Genomic DNA, 18546 nt, shown 5'->3' on the forward strand with positions numbered 1-18546 from the left:
CAAACAATAAAATGAAAGAATGGTCAGGAAAGAAAGCACAGATGTCTTAAGCATCTCAGGTTGGGTAAAAGAGCAAAAGAAACGGCTTTGGAAATATTTAAAAATGGCGGCATGCTACATATTGCCCATACACACTCCATTTTGCTTTGGGGAAAACTACCTACTATCAAGGCAAAAGGAAAGATCAAATGATTAGCTTTCGCTATCATAGATTCTTTCATTTACTACACCAATACAAGCATTTTAAGTGTCTGCTGTAACAAGTCCAGAGGCAGTTTCCAGCTACTTATCAGTTTTGAAAATGTTTTTTTAATCTTGGCTGCTTGTGGGAAAGGGAGAAAAATAAAGAGGCCACATTAAGCTTTCGTTTATCCTACAAGATAATTCTGCTTAAATTAGGCAGTGAAGATGTCCCCGGTCTTAGTTTTCACCACAACTAAAGCCCTGTCCCCTTTTATGTCCATGGGATGCATATTAAAAAGGAGGCAGAGCTTCAACTGCATGGCAACATCTGTCATCTTGATTTTTTTTAAAAACTCCCCCAGATAGTCCTATATATTGGAATAATTTAATTTAAATGAATATAGTCTAAAACGATTACCAGCAGTCACTACGTTGGGCAGCCAACTTATTAAAAACATGCACAGCAAATAAGTAGTAATATCTTGATGCTCTTTTCAAGATGTCTTGTTTTTCCAAATGGGCTATTCAGTTTGCACATTTGCTAAAAAGCAGATCTGCTGCTAAGCAATGTAGCAACTGGAGAGATCCCTTTGGGGTTATCCCAAATTCTAGATTATCTTCCACTTTACCGGTAATATTGGTCTCACATGACAAATATTTAAACGAATCATTCTAGCGAAGTACCTAAAGCTTTGAGGAAAATGTGAACTACTAAAACGCTAAAAGCTTTTGGGAAAAGCACATCTAATGCTACATGATCTACAAAGCAGAGGGAAACACAAGTGCAGAATTAAAATGAAGCACCATCCCGTTTGAATGCCCCAAAGGAGTTCATCCAGACCCGCCCACCAAGCTGGAGTCTAGCGAGAAGGGACTCACCCAGTGCTGCTTTCCAATCGGGAGACGAGCAGCTACTTGCCATGGTGCTCGAAAGGAATGCTATTCTGAGGTGGGGGGGAAAAGACAGCCATTTGAAACAATTCCACTGCCCAAAAGTTAACTTCAAACTAAGATTCTAAGTGGAGCTGTTCTTCATTTGGAGCAGTGCTCCTTTCAGAAGCCTCAGAGACATTGGCCTTCATAGCTGCCACCAAATGGGTAACCAAAGAGGTTGCTTTGAGAATGTGTTTGGAGAACTGATGTGTAAAGAATGTCTGTTCTGAGCAGCAGGAACAATCAACAGGATTTTGGAACAGCGTTTATATTGGAATGACTCCTAGCTCAAAAGGATCATCAGGTTAATGATTTATTGTCTGTGCTGGCCATTGATTCAAAAAAACATTTTCCTTTATTACAACAACAAATTTAATCCGACTAAATCAAGGAAACCTGCATCTCTTATTAGTACTCAAATTTGGGACAAGCTCAATCTTGAGCAGGGGTCTCCAAACTTGGCAACTTTGAGACCTGTGGACTTTAAATCCCAGAATTCCTGAGCCATCATGGCTGGCTGGGGAATTCTGGAAGTTGAAGTCCACAAGTCTTAGGTTGGACAACCCCCTGCACTAGAGCCTTCAGACTAGTAACCACAGATACAAACAGAGGCTTTCAGATGAATATGTTCACTGGAACAGAAGTCCATTTATTGCTCTCAACTGGCCAAGGCAGCACGAAAGACAAAACCTAAATAATCTTATAAACGTACTGCAAAAGATTAATCACACTTCTGGGTATGGGAGTTACATTTTCTCTCAGTACTTCTTTGTGTATACACAAATCAACACTTCTTCCTAGTGGCAGTGGAAGCTTAAATAAAACCATTCTCTCCTCATAAAAAGACCCAACTTTTCTACTGCTATACCTGATTGATATGATTAAAAATATAAAACATCACCCATAAAGCAGGAAATGCTAAGTTCAAATTATATAAATATACCTGCTATGGAATTCAGCCCATCAAGAAACAAAAATACAAGCGTGTTTTTTACTGGAAAAAAATCACCATATCCTCAACTTGTAGATAGTGACTAAATATTACCTACCAGCTAGAAATGGCACTACAAAAGAGAAGAATATACATCTACCAGCAATTGTGTTTTTTCAATTAGTCCCTATGTTTTATCATGCTGACAAAAAAAACATTTCTTAGAGAATCAATGGCTGAAGCTTCACTGAGAAAAAGCTATAGATCTGAAATTATGACAAGGAACCATAATAAGGGACATCAAAGTCACATCAGCTAAATATAGGCCAACTTTCATAGAAAAACAGGATAAAGTGAACTGCTTGTTAGAGACTTTCAAATAAGTACCTCTGTAAATACTCAACTAAAAGATTGAAATTATTTAAGAAAAACAGTGAGTATATGGAACTTGTAAGTTAGCATGTGATGCTTCCATCCTTGAGGGAGAAGGAGATCAGAATAAAGTTGCTTACCAAGATGAGCCTCATGCCATGACAATGTTGGTGCCTGTGGTTCCCGCATAACCATTCGTACCAACAATTACCAGTATTTTCCAACCCCTAGGTATTTTAAGACTAAAACTTCAATTATCCAGCCAACTGATCCATTTCTCAACAAGGTAATAAATATGGATTCAGGCTTCTTCAGACTCACATGACTAATACTTCTCCCCTTATTAAAAACCCACTCAAACACATAACCCAAGTCCTCCATATTGAGAAACCTTGCCTGTGATTTTGACACACGTTACTAGATATTTGTAGAAGTTGAATGAGTCCTGACACCTGTTTGCCCATGAGGACCAAACAGGTGTGTACAGTATTATCAAGGCTTTGTTTACAGATACTTCAAAGCACTGCAATTATCTCCTGCAAAACCCTGCTCTTTTAGAAATGGCTCCTTCAGCTGTCCTGGTCTCTGATCTATTTGAATGTTATCCATCAGTATGATTTCAACAAGATTAACACACTTGAATGTTGTTTGTCTCCACCCTGACTCTGTTTCTGTCCACTACAAGCTAGACTTATGCTGCTACAAATAAAGTACTCTGGTTGGACTACAACACTCATAAAATCTTTGTTTATCTCTTATATGCCATCATGTAGGTGTAGAAACACTTTCATCTGGCTCACAATCAATTGCTATTTACACTGCATGCATGTTTCAGCAGAGACAAAAAAAATCTGGCCAGGTTGCAAAACCTAGACGTTTTAGTTGTTTTATTTCATACTTCACAAGAACATCCAAATGTCCCCATCCAAAGAAGGAAAATGTCCCTATTAATCCATGTCTCTGCTCTGTGTTAACTCTTCTTTCTTCACCATCTTCAGCTTTTTGCCTCATTTGCTCTTCTTCCTGCACTTCTTTCTTTGCAGCAACTTCGAATTCTCAGCTCCCAGCCGGCTCCACTCACACCCCATCCCCTGGTGTACCTGCTAGAGTGGTCACCAAGGAAATAGTTAATGTTGACTGTAAGGAGTCAGAACTGGGATTTAATGTTGACAGAATTATCAATCAGGGTGCTAAGGTAGGAACTGACATAATTTAATAGTGCTGAATCCTTAACATTCAGAAGAAAGTTATATTCGTGCAAAGGGATAGGCAATGACCATACACAATATATATACAGCACACAGGCTGTATTTTATCTTCAGCAAGAACCATGATCTCTGAAGCCATGTTCTAAGAATGAAATCTAGAAGGATAAAAATGTCTGCTTTAGAATTATTTGACCAAACATTTAAAGTATTGTATTCCGTTCTAACTCAGGCCCATCTATTTTGCAATCCAGGGATCTCCAATTTCTGGGCTGTGGACCACTACTGGGCCATGGTCCATTTGGAACAAGGCCACAGCTCGGTTTGCATGAGTGGCAGGCTGGTTCACCTCTCCCCTCCTAGGGCCACAGGGATCCCGGTTCTAATCTTCCTTCCCTTACTATTCACTACGGTATAACTCTTATGCTATTAGAAAAGATAGCACTGAAACATGGGAAGTATCATTTGTGGCAACCTAGATTACTGCCTTCATCTAGTATCTTAAGCGAACAATGCAATTGGTGACCCCACCACACAGAAAGATTTCCATTTTTTAAATTTGATTTTTTCCCCCTCAAGGTTTGGAGCCCTACTTAACTTGCTACCCCGACAGTCTAGTTCACCTATTTGAAGGCATCAACCCTGATAACCCCATTTTTTTGTTTCTCTATAGCAAAACCAGGCATAAGGAGTGATGGGCTGGCAGAATATGGAAGATCATATAGCAAATTACAAGTGCTTAGTTGGCTAGCTTATGTTAGGGCAGATATTCCTCTTAATTCTGAAAGCCCAGGTAGAAGACCATTTTACTTTATATCTTATAACATTTTAAAGTTATAAACCAATATTTAAAAACCATAAGTACAATTTAAAATTGGCTTGTATGAAACAAATTATATATAGCAGCAGTGACGTGCAGTGAGGTTTATTGCTGGCGAGGCAGCAATTTTTTTAGACTTGTGGACTTCAACTCCCAGAATTCCACAGCCAGGCATGCTCAGTTCCGATTTAAAGCGACAGCATTTGTTTTTCTCCTTTGCTAAATAAGTTTCCTTCTTTCTTTTTCTTCTCCCTTCCCCTCCTTCCTCCCTCCATCCCTCCCCCCTCTCTCAAACACACACACACACACACACACACACACACACACACACAAAAGTTGCACCAGGATTCAGAAAATTTAGGTTTTCCTCCTCAGCCCATGTTAGCAATACCACTAGCAACATTTTGGCTGGCAGGTGTAAGTAGAAGTGGAAATTCATTCTACTTAAAACATTGTTTTTGCTTATGATTGGATAATTAAAATTTCAAAAGACCCAAAGGCATAGTATTAGAGTGTTACATAGTGCATAAACTAAAGAACTGTCTCAATATGCTCCCTCCCCCATCTCTCAAACACACACACACACACACACACACAAAGTTGCACCGGGAGGATGAAGTTTGAATTCCTCCCCCTCCCTCCGACCCAAACATACCTTTTCTAGCTGTTTCACAGAGGATTTCAACTCTGCTCTTGCCTGCCATCATGAAAAGAAAAAAAAATGTAAAAGGAAAAGGGCAAGAGCTGAGGTCAAACTGAGCTAGTTGCTGCCAGAGTCACCATGGATGCCTCTGCTTAGTGCTTAACTGTTTAAAAAAGCCTCTAAAAAAGCACCCTCTACAGGAGGAGGCAGGAGAACGACGTGCCTCATCTACGTCAGGAATTTTTCGGCTTTTAACCCTTGCTTAACTCTGCTCGAGTGATCATAAAACGCCAGACTAGATGTGGCACGTCGTTCTCCTGCCGCCTCCTGTAGAGGGTGCTTTTTTAGAGGCTTTTTTAAACAGTTAAGCAGAGTCATCCATGGTGACTCTGGCAGCAACTAGCTCAGCCTGACCTCAGCTCTTGCCTTTTTCCTTTTACATTTTTTTTCTTTTCATGACGACAGTGGTGAGGCTCTGCCTCCCCTGCCTCCCGACTGCACGTCCTTGCATAGCAAGGATCATATGTCAAACTGCAATTACTTAATTCTTAAGATAAACACTTGCTAGCCATTCAGAAAGGAAGACTATATGGGTTGATTAATGTGAAGGCTTGTGCACATTGTGATATATCGCAGTTTAGCATTAGAAAGGGAAAACTTCTCTATCTAGTCTGCAAGACTTCCTTATTGTCTCTTTGTTCTGTGCATCCTATTAAATAAGAAAGTGATGTCACATAGCCCTTCGGAGTCACTAGAGGATTCTTAGTCCCTTCATAAAATGACAATTCTAATTTTGCAAAGTCTGTTAAACATAAACTTTTCAGAATGTTTATTATAAAACCTACTCTAATTGCTTTTCACTACAAAAAAAGAACCTTTCACAGTCATCTCAGAAAGGAATTTCAATTGCATTCGAATAAGAATTCACACTGCATTAAGAGTATGATAGTTAGAGAAAAATCAATGTTGCTTAATACAAATCAAGAGATCTAATGATTTTAGCACACATAGAGCTATTGGATTTGGGCAACAAAAAACAAATGATTATTAGATAGTAGCATATTTCTGCTTCTACATACTGGTTATTTGGATTTTTGCAACCCAGAGTTTTCATAGTTGGATTGTAATTTCCTTCTGAAATAAGTGGATTTTGGTATTTTGGGGGACCAGTAAAAGAAGAAGAGCCAAGAACAGCAATGGAATTACTGAAGGTTTGATTTCTAAAGAAGCGTTAAGCTCCTAATACAAAAGAGGCACTCTGTTAGAATTCCAAATTCAATTGGATAAAAATAAAAGACACCACATTATTCACAACCTAAAGGAATTTAGAATGATTTAAATTATCATGCCCATCGATAAATTTACTCCAAACTAATTATATTCCTTTCAATGAATTAAGAAACCACTTTAAAAAGTTGTCTATGAAATAGAATTGTGTGATAGTTGTACTATTATATAGGATATTGAAGAGGGGACAGTCTTTTTAATTAGAAAAATAACACACACAACTGTAAATGGAGATGGAGAATTTAGCCTTTGCATGTATGAAGAATATGAATATGAAGAATACTGTTCTATGGAATTCAATTATTACTACCTAAGGATTTAGGGTGAAAATTATCTCATTATCTGCATAAAATTTAAATTCCAAAATCTATGGTAACCTGTACCTAATCATTCATACCTCCTTTAAACCATTATTGATATGCAGTCATGGGCAGCTTTGTGTTCCATATCAGATTATAGTTAGTCATTAATAAAATGCAAAATAATTTAAAAATAATTAGCTATTGTTGCCTTCCTCCTGTGCAAGGCAAACATTAACTGTATACCAAGAAATACTGGGCTAAGGCAAGATGGGCTTGAAATTTAATGCCTTCTAAATTCAATATCACAACCAAAGAAACATTTACATATGTTTTGTATAATTAATATAGCTTGCTGGACTTCAGTGATTTTGATGCAAAGGAAAGCAAATAATTACATCTCAAGAGTCCAAAAGTGCTTTATTTCCGGTAACTTAAGAGGTTAAAATGCGCACTTTCTTCCTCTTCCTTCGAGGTCTGCAGGAGCTTGGCTTTTCAGATGAAAGGATAAAAGAAAGAGTCTCAAAACCTCATAAGGTTTCATTTTTCAAAATTAGCAAATCTCCCATAGGATATATTTACTCAAGCCCTAGAGATAAATATATTTGTTAGCCGGTAAGGAAGTGCCCTTGTATTAAAGAGACATGGAGAGCACTGTTTTATTTATTACAACTTTGAGTAATGCATAATGAAGTATTTTCTGAAATAATTGCTCGCCAAAAATAATAGAAGAAAGTATTTCAGAACTATATTCAGACCATCATCTACTTCAATATAAGAAAGTATAGATTTCAAGAAAAATAATATAGTAGTAGTTATAATTACAATGATAAATAATTTCTTTATTAATATGTTAAAGAACTTGGACCTGCAGAAAGTAGCCATGTTATTTAAGTTCTTGATTGCAAAAGCTTGCATTAGTAATAAAAGCTATATTCTTGTGGAGCTGAAACTTTTAAGTTACATATTCCTTTAAATGTTATTCTCTGATCAGAGATCTTTTTAGTATTGCTTTAGAGATTGTTCTGTTTCAAATATCCTTTTGGCATAAATTCAGATTACGTAGCTTTCATCTATAAAAGTGTCCTATCAACAATCAAGGTTTTATTAATTGGGTCTTAATGAGTAATGCTACAAACATTTATTAAATACAATTCTGTCTGGATTCCAAATAAGCGCCTCCTTTCCTCCTTTTTTAACTGCATGTAATAGTGGCAGTAGAGTTACTTGTACCCAAAATGAAAAATATAACTTGTTACTGGAGGGCAGAAAGCAAACTATGATTCTTTGCTGGTATCCAATGGCTTCTGAATTTTTGCAGCCAGGGTGTGGCAGTTTATTTGTAATCACTAATGCTTTTATAGACTACTTTTCTATTCACCCATAATTCTTGTTTGGGTGTGTTTTCCACTTCTGTCACAAATCTTTGAGCCTCTTTATTGACCTCTGGTGCTAAATTCATTTTTTAATAGTTAAAACATCTACATTGCCTTGCTATTCACCTGTAAAAACTTTTGCTACTTGATCACTTCAGCTGACCAAATTACAGTCCAATTTATCAAGGCTCTGAAAGGCACTTGTTTTCTGACTTAATTTTCCAAATATTTATAATATGCTCTCCTATTAGCATCTAATTCAAACTTATTGTTTCTAAATTCCAGTTTTTTAAAGACACTTGAATGCAGATATAGGATCCCAAGACCAATATTTCATTGTTGAACAATTTACAAGTAAGTATCCAGTTTTGGAGCTTGCGATTACATACCACACATAGTGAAATGAAACAAAAAAAATACAACTAATATAATTCAATAGTTTGATAAGTGTTTGTCTTTAGAAATACACAAAAAGCAGATAAATAATATTAAAATTATTTTTTTGTAAAATATGGAGAAAATGCATATTCTTCTAGAAAATGCTGTGGCCTTTATACATTGAAAACCTTTAAATTTATAGCCAGTTACACAATGTGTTGAAACCTGATGTAGATGTACTTTGAATGTCTGACATATATTTCAAAAACATGATTTATGCTTTATGGAAAAAATTGCAAGTCCTGATTAATGTCCCAAAGTCAAGGTGCTTGCGTACTGCAGACATATTCAGATTTCACTATTACTCTAATTTAGCTATGTGTTTCGGATAATAATACACACCCACAGATAATCTAAAAAAGCATTGCTGCTTCTCAAATTAAAAAGGATTCTTCAAAGTGCTAAGAAAAAAAATCAGATATGTGTGAACAGTACCTAACAAACTACTACGAAAGTATACAAAAGAAGCACCACTCTTTTCTATTTCCATCTCTTATTAATCACAGTTTTTTTCAGACCTTTAATATTCTTCAGAAAAATCCTTATACAATAGATGTTGTTACAGACAATGATTATACCAGACAAAAGCTGGTAGCTATTTCCCATTCAGTGGCCATTTATTTGGAAATACAACCACAAATTATGTCAAGATCTCAGAACTGTTGGTTGCTGGGTTTCATGTTGTTGTTTTGTCAGAGGTTGTTTGTGTGTGTGTGTGTGAGAGAGAGAGAGACTAAGCACTATCAAACAAAATGCTAAGTGACTGGCTACCATTGATGTTGTCCATCTCTAATACTGGACAAATTGTATCTGATCAACGCTAAAGGAAGAATTCTTATTGATTCTTCTTCACCCAATTTAACAAATATTAATATTCATTCATTTGCACAAGGTTTCCGAGATCTGCAGTGGTTAAGAAAAAAAACATGATCTTTATGTGAGTTGACGATTCAGAGTATATATAGCAAAAGTCACTGAAATGTCCATGGCTGTTAAAAATCTGTACCCTGCGAATACACAAAGGTCCAAAAAGGGATTAAGCAAAGGAGGCACGCAGGTACCAACCACAGCTATAGATTTCCACAGCTATTAGTCCCTCTCTTTCATATTAAAGCCTCAAGAGGCCTTCACAAACAGCTATTCACCAGCTGATTCTGGTTAAGTAAAAGGTCAAAATGTTTAAAAATTAAGAGGTCAAAATGTTTAAAAATGTAACGGCTATTAAGGTAGGCCTTTCAATTCAGAGCCCAGAGCATTTCTAAACTGAAAATAAATGCCAAACAACACTATACCCCTTTATCTCTTTTCCCATGAAATGAAAAGTTTTGTACCTGTGAGGTTGACATGCGTGAGGTATCTTGTCGACCTGTTAAATCAGATGAGGAGATATTCACAGGGGCCCCACGATGCAATCGCATACTCACTTTCCGTTCTCGCTCCATTCCAGAAACTGGCCGAGGAGATGTATTTGCTGGCCCAAAAAAAAGGGAACTCTTATTATCAGGTTTTTTTACATAGAAAAAATTGTCTATAAGTTATTCCAGAGTTCTATAGAAGTTCTTGTGGGAGATAGTACATACTGTATTTTTCAGACTATAAGACGCACCGGTATAAGACGCATCAGGATTTTGAAGAGGTAAGTAAGAAAAAAAAGTTTTTGTCCTCCCTGGCCCTCACAGCACTCTGCAGGCTTCAGCAGGGCTTGGGGAAGGCAAAAATGCTCCTGTTTTTGCAAAAAATGGGCAGGTTTTTTCCCCAAAAATGGGGACATTTTTGCCTTCCCCCAGCCCTGCTGAAGCAGGGCTTCAGGAGGCCAAAAATGGCTATTTTTGGTGAACAAGATGCACCGCCATTCTCTTTTTTTGGGGGGGGGGGAAGGTGCATCTTATACTCTGAAAAATACGGTAATTCATTGTGATTGTTGAACTGGCATTAGGGAAACCCTGGTTCTAGATCCAAAACCATGAAAACTTCATGGGTAGCTCTTGGCCAGTCTGTCAGACTCATTCCAACCCAATCTGCCTTACAGAATTGTTGTTGGAAAAATTTAAAGGAAGGACGATTACATATTCCAATAGAAGTGTATACAATATGTATAGTTTAGGGTTGAACTCTGCAGCCGTTCGTGTTCTTTGGCCTTGGCTGTTTGCTTACTGACATTTTATTACCCAACTTGGTAACAATATCAGTGCAGTGTTACTTATATATACCATCTTAAATGCCTGCATGAAAGGTAGGATGTAAATCTTAAACACGTAGTCCTCGACATATGGCCATTTGCTTAACAATAATCTGAAATAACAATGGTCTCAGAAAGGGTGCTTTACAGGCCCTAAAGCCTGTTCTAGCCATACAAAATGTTGTACCCTCACCTCCGTAGCCACATTATTGTGATCTGGGTGCCAAATGTCCTGTCATCATGTAATTGCCTTTTGTAATCTTTGCTAACTTCCCCAGAAAGTCAACAGGGAAGCAGCAAGAAAGATTGAAAGCTGTTGCCCCCTACTGAAAGGACTCTTGAAGATTTCAGCTCCATTTCTGCACCCCCACCAAAGGAACCCTTCCATGCACAAAGGGGAGCTAAAATCCCTTGCTGGGTAGCCCTTTCAGCCAGCCCCAGAGATAAGAAGGAGTCAAAATCCAAGCAGAAAGTAGAGAGGCATTATGCCAAGGTAAGGCGTGTGGGTGACTCTGGTGATGGGAGAGGCACTAGAAGATCTGGCAAAGGGCACAAAAGTGTTTGTTAGATCAGGAGCTGAAAATCCTGCTTGGATTTCAGCAGGGAGGATTTTCACTTCCTCAGCTGAGCCAGGATCTTTCCTCCCACCCCTTCTGGCACTCATGCTACCTATCCAGGACTTTGTTAATGACCAGCAAGATTGTTTAACAACGTAACTGGAACTGCTGGAATTGTTGTTGACAGAGGCAGCCATGTGAGAGTCTCACTTAATGATCAGTTTGTTCAACGACATAAATTCTGGTCCTAATTGTGGTCATAAATTGAGGACTATCTGTAAACATATAAAGAGCTGGCTCATGGGGAACCCTAATTCAATCTAAGAAATTTAGTTCAATAATGTTGAACTAATTTATTGTTCTAAAATGTATACTCATTCCTGTTGAGCAGTTTCCTCAGTGAACATTTTCAAATATGATGGATGAAATGTAGCATTCATTTTCTGACCAATGCATGCATTTACAACACAATTTTGCGTATCTCATGTGCCAGAGTGAGAGTAACACTGGCATTGGTGTACAAGAGAACTCTGAATAAGCAACCAACAACCAGTGATTTTTGCACTCTTCTTTTGTCTCAATCACATGTTTACTTAGTGATCATTTTGCTTAACAACCTGGTTATTGGAATGGAACTGTGCACTAAACAAAGAATGTGTAAAATGTGAAGGAGGATCCAGAATAGCTTAACTTCTTTTGAAAGCTAGATAACCTCCTTGGCTATGATGATAAGCTAAAACTGCTTTAGCCTGCAGTTCTTACATACAGGCCTGTGTATCTCAAATGCAAAAGAATAGAGGAAATTCCTAAATGATTTAGTCAGGTTAGCTGAAGGACTGATGCATAAACCTGAAAATAAAAATCTAAGATGCTGTTCCCTAGGTATTTTCTATGGTAAGTTCTAGTCACAGCTTTAAAATTTTCTGTCAAGTCCATGTTTCTTTATTGGCTTGTCTTTAGAAGAATGTTAAATATTAATTGATTGTGTACTTTCCAATTTTCAATTAGAGAGCTACAGAATCTATTGCTTAGCTTGTATAATCCATAATCCATCAAATACAGTCCTATCACTTCAGTATTTACTGCGTTTTGCATTTTAAATATGATGTAATTCCCCTCTGAAATAAAATATCAGACTACAGCAAGCGTTCAAAGTATTACAGGCTCAAAATAGTCATTTTGAGCTTTATAAACTTGGAACAAAACACTCTGTGTTCAATCATCTATCCCGAGATCATTGCAAAATGGGCATTTCGTGCCAAGTTCTTTCTGAGATGTCAAGAGATTGGCTTGGTTTTTTAAAAAAAATTGCTAAGTCATGGAGAGATGCAGAAACCATTATTCAATAAAGTGGGAGGAGGGACACATTAGTCAAGTTCAATCTTGTTCAACAACAGCTAGTAAAAACTGCTGTTTTTAAATACTTGTGGGATGTTTTTCTTCAGGCAGGTTTACGAGACAAGAATATGCAATGAGTTACGCTACAGCGTTGTTCGACTGCTGACCTTTCAGGGCTGCTACACATCATACTGCTTGGATGCCTGATCGAGTGGGCAAGGACAAATACAAAAAGTGTGCACTGCATATGCAGCTGAAAGTCAACAGCCAAACATAATAGGGGTCCTAGCTGGGGAAAGATTTTATAGTGGAACACACTGCGTTTTGCATTTTATTCTGTTGAAATACACTCAACAGGAAACATCCCAATAGAACATATTGAACTTTTTCATTTTGCACAGCCTTTTTGCCACAGATGCATTGCATACCAAAAAGGAAACTTTTTGGTTTATGCAATGGTGGTTTATTCCAGAATGCCAGCTTTGGAAGCCATCTTAACACCAGAAGCTTCCATGCTGCCAGAGAAACTGTTAACACTCCTGCAGCTATTGGTTCCACAACTCCAGGGTATGAGAATTGAGGCTTGAGGCCACTGGCGCTGCTGAGGCTTGTTGCAGAGCTGGGGGCTTGAAGAAGGTTGGTGGCACTGGGGCATGAGGTTGCACTCAGGCCAGTGCTGGGCCTGAAATAGAGGCCTGGAAGCAGTGGACGTTGGCTGAGACTGCTGAAATCTGTCATCACCGAGGAGTGCTATCTCAAGCCCTGTGCTCCATAGTGCCTATTTGCAGCACTCCATTCCCCCCTCCCCATCGGCTCTCTGTGTGTTGGTGGGTGTAGCTCTCACCTACCAACCTGCTTGCCTGGAACTCCTGCCTCCTCCCTAGTTGTGGTCATGAGAAGCCCTCATTTAATATCCTGCATGGTCTTGAGATTAGATTATGACAGCAACTGGAACTCCTGGGATTTCAGTTGTTAAACTACGCAGTCATATTATATTGTGCTCTACAACTGCATTGTTTAGCCACAGGGATTTAGCCAATCCCAACTGCCATTGTAATCCAAGGACTACTTTACAGTTTTGGAATGGGCTTTTATTGGAGATAGATCCTGCCACTCTCCCCCACTCCTTCCCGATCCTCTGGCCTTTAGGAAGCTATTAAAAAACCCAAATTATTGGAAGGCGGGGCTTAGCAGTGAGAAGACGGAGTTTCAGGCCATTCCTGAAATTCCCCTATTCCGGAAGAATTGGACGGGTCGTTTACGATCCTAGCTGTCCCGGAGAGACAGTGAAGGTTAGGGGATATCCAGTGACCTCAGAGACGTTCGCAGGTCTCAGGGGGGCTCGGATTTCAACCCCTTTTGCCAACCCTTCCTGGATTAGCTGTATGCTAACCGAAACTGCAGGTAGCCCCTAAGAATGGTAGAAGTGTTTTCAACTGGTAAGCTGATTTTATTACTCAAAGAGAGACGGTCCGCATTAAAATCTAAGCTAATTGAAACCAAAGAACAGAAGAATCTAGCGGCGAATTGTTTTTTTTTTAAATGGATTTATGGCTGGTGGTTACCCTATTTCTTAAACGCTTTAAGGAATTCTTCAACATTTCCCCCTGACTCTTTCTAAGTGGGTTGTAAAACTAACGATCTGACACTTTTATTGCTTGGCTGTGTTGGTCTAAGATCAGATAAGATCGCACAGCTCCCAGCGTGTTTTTACTTGCAAATATCTTAGAGTCTCTAACTGCGACACAACATGGCGTCGAGTTATATTCCCAAGGGCTCGCTTCATACACTTTTTTCTGCATTTCGAAAGCTGTTTGATTCTTATCAAAGATTTGAAAAAAAATTGGATTATTTGACATTAAAACTTGAAGGAAAAGGTGAGAACGCTGAATGTTTGAATGTTCCTGAAATACAAATGAAAAATGTGAGAAATGACGTCTGGTCTATCTCGGAGGAAGGAAGAAATGCTATGCTGGAAAGGGGGGGAGCTAAAGAATCTACACTTTATGAAACATCATTGGCAGATTTCATAATTCCACCTTCGAGAATTAAAGTCAATTTGAAAAGTTTAACAAGCCTGGGACAACATTATTATCTCATCAGAGACATTCTGAGCAAAAAGGTGCGAAGATATCCCTGTTTGGACTTGCTTATAAAAACATTTGGTAAATCTATTCAACGAATGGCAATAGGACTGAGAAGGTTTTGTTATTGGAGAGACATAGGCTGACAGATGGAAGAATACAACTTAAAATTAGCTAAATCTAATTACTCTTATTTGTAATAGATATAGCTGAATAATAACTGATATTGATAGTAATGTATATAATGTGGAGTTGATATGATAAATAACAATTGGATATGAGAAAGGAAGGTTGGAAATACTTTTGGACTATATATAAAGGTTATTAATTACAATAATTACCACTATTAAAAAATAAAATAAAATATATACAGTTAAATATTAATTAATATGGGGAAAATGTTATGATATATGATATAACTACATAAAGAAGGGAGAATGATAATAAACTATACTGCATGGAAGATGGACTTTTTGGTATTAAAAATTATGGATGCTCAGCTAAAATAGGATATGAGGATTTGAAGTTAATAGAGGATTTTACAAACAAGTAAATGAAATGTCAGCAGGTGTTATGGATTAATTCTTTGGCATAGTTAAGGATGAAGGATGTTTAAATAACTGTAGTCAACTAAAAGTGGAGGTATAATGATGTTAATATGGTAAACATTTGAGTTAAGATATTTGAATTAATATGAATTAATGGAAGAGATGCACCAAAACATGTTGTAACCAGCTGATATACTTTTTTTTAATTATATATATAATATATACCTGTGTTCTTTTTTTTGTTTTTGTATTTGTTCTTTGTTTTGTTTTTTCTTCCCTGCCTTGTCTTTTGTTCTTTTTGTCTTTTTCCCCCCCACTGATGTGGGCATGTATTATTTAAGATTATTATTTTTATTAATATTTTTAAATAATAATTACAGTCAAATGAAAATGGATATATGATGATGGTGATATGTATGAATATTTGAGTTAAAATGCTTGAGTTAACATGAGTTATGTTTGTTGACTGGGGAGGAGATACACGAAAGTATATTTGTGACCGACTGACACATTTTTTATAGCATGTAAAGAAAGATGTTGTACTTGTTTTAAATTAAAAATTAAAAAAAAAACTAATAAAAAAACCCCCAAATTATTCTGGGAGAGCATTTTAATGATTTTTCTGACTTTATTTGCTGCAACATTTTTATTATTTCAGTCCTCTGGATTTATTGTCATTTATACTGATAATCTATGTAGATGTTTAAATGATCATTTCACTATATTCACTGTCAAGTGCCAAGACTGGATTCATTATCATGGGGTATTGATCTAGTAATTATGCAATCAGTATCGTGCAGTTTCTTCCATGAGACTGGGTTATTTGCAGGAAGCAGCTTCTTGAAAGCGCTGCTTTGTGGCTCTGTCTAGAAGTCCTGGAAGCATGCCCGCCCAGAAGACCCTGGGCAGCCATGCCATCAAGCAATCCCTCCAACCTCTGATCTGCTGTTACTGCTCTGTCCTGTGAGTTCTAGTGGGGCACTGCTCATAAGTGAAGTGCCTTGAAGAACCTACAACCTTAATACTAAGATTTTCTGCTAATAGTCATCATAGAAACAACACAAGTGCCTCCTTTCCAAATGCAAGCATACAACTTCCTGTCAAAGAACATTAGAATGTGGGATGTCTTCCTGATAGTACTACTTATTTGTAATATAAGGCTGGAACATTAGGTAACAGCATTTAATTTAAACAGCATTTAATTTAAATGTAGGTGACCCAGATTTAAAATGCCATGAAAAGTATGACTTGAATGTTGGCTGAGGGTATTAGTCAACCTAGACGTATCACAATCAGTTGTTCTAGAAGCAGGAGAAAAACAGTTTGTAGAGTGAAAGTAATAGTGGCTTGGTCCAAGAGTGCCTCAAAATTTTGCTATTTGCCACAATGCAACATTGTAGTATAATTAGACTACAGTTGAGAAGGCCTTGCTGCAAATCCCTGATGAGTTAGATTAGAAAGCTCACTGGGTCAGTTTGCAACAATTCAGGGTCTCTCAGCCAAATGTATCTCACATAACTGCAGAGAAGAATATGGAGGGAGAAAAAGAACAGAGGTAGAAGGATCTCTTTCTGGGAAGAAGTAACAGGAAACAAATTTAGACATTACTTTTTCTGATAACTATCAGCTTTCCCATTTCTTTTCTTCAAAGCAGTTTTCTGAAAATGCAATTTTCCATTTTTGAACAAAGGACTAGTACAAAACAATCCTTATTTAAGGCGTCTTCAGTTTACCTGTATGTGAAGTTGGAGTAAGAGGAGTTGGTGGAGCTACATCTTGTGTCCCTCTTAGCCTCCCGGAGGCAGTGGAAGGTAATCCACGAACAGCTGGATTGCGTGTATGTCTCATTCTTTCTTCTCTCTCTCTTCTTTCACGCTCAGCATCTTCTACTGCTCGGCTTGCACCCTTCCAGAAAAAGCAATTACCATGACTAGTAGTTGGAGATAATGAAGGGCAACCGTAGCAGTACTTATGAATGAGTTCTCCAAACTTGACATCTTTAAGTCTTGTGGACTTCAACTCCCAGAATTCCTCATGCTGGTTTGGAGAATTCTGGGAGTTGGTCCACAAGTCATAAAGTTGGCAAGTTTTGAGACCCCTGTTTTAGAATACATTTCTGATTATGCTGTTAAAAACAGCATACATTTGTTTAGATGAATAGTTTCAAGGTAAAGTCCATTTTGCTGTTCTTATTTATACGGCTCAGCAAGTCAGAGATAATATTTTGCCAGAACTGGCTCAAATCAGATGCTGACTTAATAGCTGGCTTTGGGCAAGTTATTTTATCAGCCTTATTTCTTTAGTTCTGCAATGGAGCAGGCACTAGTGAGCCAGTTTGGCCTAGTGGTTAAAGCACTAGCTAGAAGGCAGAAGACTGAATTCTAGCGCTGCCTTTGGCGTGAAAGTTGGCTAAATGATGTTGGTCTAATTACTTTCTCTTAGCCCAACCTATTTCACAGGGTTATTGTTATGGAGAAAATAGGGAGGAGGAAGGAGTATTGGTTCACTACTACCTTGTGCTGTATATGGAAAAAAACCAGTGGGATAAAAATCTAAAAACAAACTGAATTGGGATGGCAATCTTTAATGATTAATAAATGAAAGACATATTAGTCATCCCAAAACTTCAGAGAATGGGCACTTTCAATTTCTCTCTTAGCTGCGTTTCTGAATGATACTTTCAGTAGCTAAAGGCACTTGAGATAAGAGGAACAGAAAACTGATCTTATGGTCTTGCATTATGAGGAAATATATTGGAGGGAATCTGAATTGATCTGATATAGGCTATCATTCCACTGCTAGAACTTCTGATCAATGACAGTAAGTCAACCTTTCAAACAAATATTCAACATACAAGTGAAACATATATGACTTTCAGAGTAAAAAGAGTTGAATAATACACTCAAATGAAGGATTCACAATAGCCAATAGAGAATACAACAGCAACAATTTTACTTAATTCCTTTTTTAAAAAAAAGCAAGCAGTCATAGAAAGATATATCTATTAATCTCTTTCACAGTGAATTAAACTGGAAACAGTTAATAACATTACAAAAGATTGCTTAAAAGAAACCAAAAATGGAGCATAAATAGTACTGAATATTACAGAAACGACAAAAAATATTACAAGTCAAAGTTGCATCTTTCACTAAATTTAACCATCTGTTCAATCAATGTTGCCAGATATTAATACACTTAAATATAACTGACCATATATGGTATACAGTGAACTGGTTACTGCTATCTCTTTCTCTAGAGCAGTATAATGGTGAAGAGTGAGTTTTGTACCTTAAAATCTATTCAGGCAGAATGAAAACAGAAAGGCCCTAACTTGGTTATTTGGAGGAAGAAAG

At 37.5% G+C, this 18546-nt stretch overlaps 1 protein-coding gene across 4 annotated transcripts in view; it reads right to left on the minus strand.

Moving 5' to 3' along the window:
- Nucleotides 1-18546, minus strand: part of CSNK1D (casein kinase 1 delta) — a 37755-nt gene that overhangs the window by 3916 nt on the left and 15293 nt on the right. The window contains exons 7-9 of one of the 4 annotated variants that reach the window (XM_032212096.1): nucleotides 16927-17098; nucleotides 9819-9958; nucleotides 1063-1127 (exon numbers count right to left, since the gene is read on the minus strand). In XM_032212096.1, coding sequence (XP_032067987.1) covers nucleotides 1095-1127; nucleotides 9819-9958; nucleotides 16927-17098 — 345 coding nt within the window. In that variant the 3' untranslated portion in view covers nucleotides 1063-1094. Of the gene's footprint in view, nucleotides 1-1062; nucleotides 1128-1218; nucleotides 3523-6162; nucleotides 9495-9818; nucleotides 9959-16926; nucleotides 17099-18546 lie in introns of those variants that run through there. The other 3 variants (XM_032212094.1, XM_032212097.1, XM_032212095.1) reach the window with 3 other exon arrangements.

This window comes from Thamnophis elegans, chromosome 2 (assembly GCF_009769535.1).
Source record: "Thamnophis elegans isolate rThaEle1 chromosome 2, rThaEle1.pri, whole genome shotgun sequence".
NCBI classification, from domain to species: domain Eukaryota; kingdom Metazoa; phylum Chordata; class Lepidosauria; order Squamata; family Colubridae; genus Thamnophis; species Thamnophis elegans.